Source organism: Aptenodytes forsteri, unplaced genomic scaffold (genome assembly GCF_000699145.1).
Source record: "Aptenodytes forsteri isolate BGI_AS27 unplaced genomic scaffold, ASM69914v1 Scaffold66, whole genome shotgun sequence".
NCBI classification, from domain to species: domain Eukaryota; kingdom Metazoa; phylum Chordata; class Aves; order Sphenisciformes; family Spheniscidae; genus Aptenodytes; species Aptenodytes forsteri.
Window position 1 is genome coordinate 2006338 of NW_008795131.1, and position 2468 is coordinate 2008805.

Genomic DNA, 2468 nt, shown 5'->3' on the forward strand with positions numbered 1-2468 from the left:
CGATTGTATTGCGCAAGTCCTATAAGAGGCGGGGGGGGGTTTGTAACAAACGCCTCTCGTGTAACCGTTAGTTCGGTGCCGCAGCGTTGAATCCCAGAAGGAATGTCGTGCTTATGGGCAGACCTCCTCCTCGCTGGCTCCTGCCCCAGCTCCCACGGGTGGGAGGACACAAGGCACTGGAGCGGCATGGGAAGAAAGCCTTCCTAGCCCAGGCTGGCGCCGCCTGGCACGGCGGGGGGGGGGGGGGGGGGGGTCGTTCCCATCCAAAACAGCCCGGTGGTATCGCTGCTTCCGCCGCTCTGCTGCTGCGATGGTTCCCGCAGCGCTGGCATTGAAGGTGGAAGGGCCGGGGCAGGGGGGGGCTGACCCTTTTCCAGCCCCCACGCTGGGCTGCCGCTGCCGGCCGTTATCTGTTTTTGTCGGCGGGTGAGCTGCCGTAGAGTCGGGCGGCTTTGCGGCAGATGAGCCTGAACCAGTAGAGCTGGGGGGCGATGAGGGAGGCGTTGGCTATGTTGCAGTGCAGGGGGATGCGGAAAGGCACCATGTAAATGGGGATTCCCACCTGCCTGGCGTAGGCCGCGTACATGAAAGGGAAGAGGAGAATACGGCAGAGGAAGAAGGTCACCAGGATGAGGATCCCGTTCACCTTGTGCAGGAGCGTGTCCTGCATTTTGAGCTGGGGAAGGAAGAAGGCGAACGTGGGGTGAGCGCTGGGTGAGCAGCCAGCCCATTGCTCCTCGGGCACTGACTGTGCTGGGAGCATGGAGCCGAGCACGCAGCAGGCGTGGATGGGGGGAGCATTTTGGAGGGAGCAGGAAAGCAGGGTGGGAAGGGATGGAGGAGGAAGGGAGGTGTGTGGGGGGGCAGAGGGCTGGGGCAGGAGGGAGCGTGGTGCAGAGGGGAGGTACAGACAGGAGGGGGCAGCACCAGGACACAGCACAGCCCCCCAGTTTGGGGACGCCCCCTGGGCAGGCTGCCTGCTGGGGAAAGGGATGGGAACCTAACAGGAGGCGGGGAGGAGGGCAGCACTTTGGGGGAGCTTGGGGTTACAGTTGTGGGGCTGCCCCCCTTCCGAGACCTCCAGCCCAGCTGCTGCACAAACAGGGGCTGATGCAGAAGGGCAACCTGGGGCGGGGAAAGGGTACAAGCCGCTGTGGGGTTCCCAGACCCGAGCCCCATCCCTCCTCACCTACCTGCATGAGGATTTTGCCCAGTGATACAAAAGGCGTGCTCAGCTCTGCTATGAAGATGCAGCCCACGAAGAAGTCCCCCAGCTCTCCCCTGAAGTGCTGCAAATAAAGCCAGCAGTGAGCATGGGACCCTCCTGGAGAGGTGGCTGGGAGCTAACACCAAGCATCTCCAGGGGGTCATGGGCTCCTGACCGGCAGAGATGCTTTGCCAGACACAGCCTCGATTACAAGCCCTTGCAGCCACGTGGGGCTCCTCGCGGGCTGGGTTTCACAGCGGCCGTGCCCAGCCCTTACCTGGGTGACGGGGGTGAGCACGACGAGGATGAAGAGGTGGTGGGTGACCATCAGCCGCTCCTGCAGGAGGAAGCTCCGCACGCTGGCCAGCGAGTGCTTCTTCTCCGTGACTCCCCTGTCCCGGCTCTTGTGCCAGTGGGAGAGGTACATGACGTAAATGTCGTAAGTCATGTAGGGAACGAGGACCCAGATGTACTCTACGGCCAGCCAGTGCCTAGGGGAGGAGCAGCACACACAGAGGCATCGCAACGGCTGCGAGCACCTCGCGATGCTCTAAAAGGTGGAAGAGAGTCTTTAGGTCTGAAACGGAAGCAGCAGATTTTGAAGCTGACGGTAAGCTGAGAGGTGTCGAAATTTAACTTGATTTGGCTCAGCAGAGAAAAGGTACCTGGTACGCGTGGAGGACGCCTCCTCGGCACTGCCCCCACTTTGTGCTTGGCCGTGCCAGGCACTGAGCTCGGCCCAGCCGAGCACAAACACGGCGCTAACGGGAGGATCTTGATTAGCCCCACAGCCAGGTGTTTGCCGTGCGGGCCGGGGGCATAGCACCGCTCGGGATCCAGCACTAATCTGACACCTTTGCAGCAGGTAATCTTCTCCCCTGAGCCACCCAGAGCTGATGTTTGGTAGGAGAAAAGCTCCAAGACTGTGTCCTTTCTGCCTGCCACGCTGCTTCAGCTGGCTGCCTAATCTGGGGAGCGTTTGGAAAGCACCCAGAGACCTCAGATTTAATTAGAGATGCCTGGCCTGGACTTTGGAGAGTGAAGTGCAAAATATCTAATATAGGCAATAAACCCCTGCAAGATGTTTGTCTGTTGGGAAATAATTGCAGGCAGCTGCCTGTTCCCAAAGCATGTCAGAATCCTGGTTGCACAATCCGGGCAGCAGCAAGCCCTGCTCTGCAGGGAGACCGGGCTTATTAAAAAGTCCTGAGTGAAATCACACCGATTAAAAAAAAAAAAAAAAAACAAAAACACACCACAA

General features: G+C 59.7%; 1 protein-coding gene across 1 annotated transcript in view; it reads right to left on the bottom strand.

Annotated features, from left to right (window-relative positions):
- Positions 1-406: 406 nt before the first annotated feature.
- Positions 407-2468, bottom strand: part of FAM57A (family with sequence similarity 57 member A) — a 6064-nt gene continuing 4002 nt past the window's right edge. Inside the window, exons 4-6 of the mRNA XM_009278338.1 lie at positions 1485-1698; positions 1194-1289; positions 407-676 (exon numbers count right to left, since the gene is read on the bottom strand). Coding sequence (XP_009276613.1) covers positions 407-676; positions 1194-1289; positions 1485-1698 — 580 coding nt within the window. The remainder of the gene's footprint in view (positions 677-1193; positions 1290-1484; positions 1699-2468) is intronic.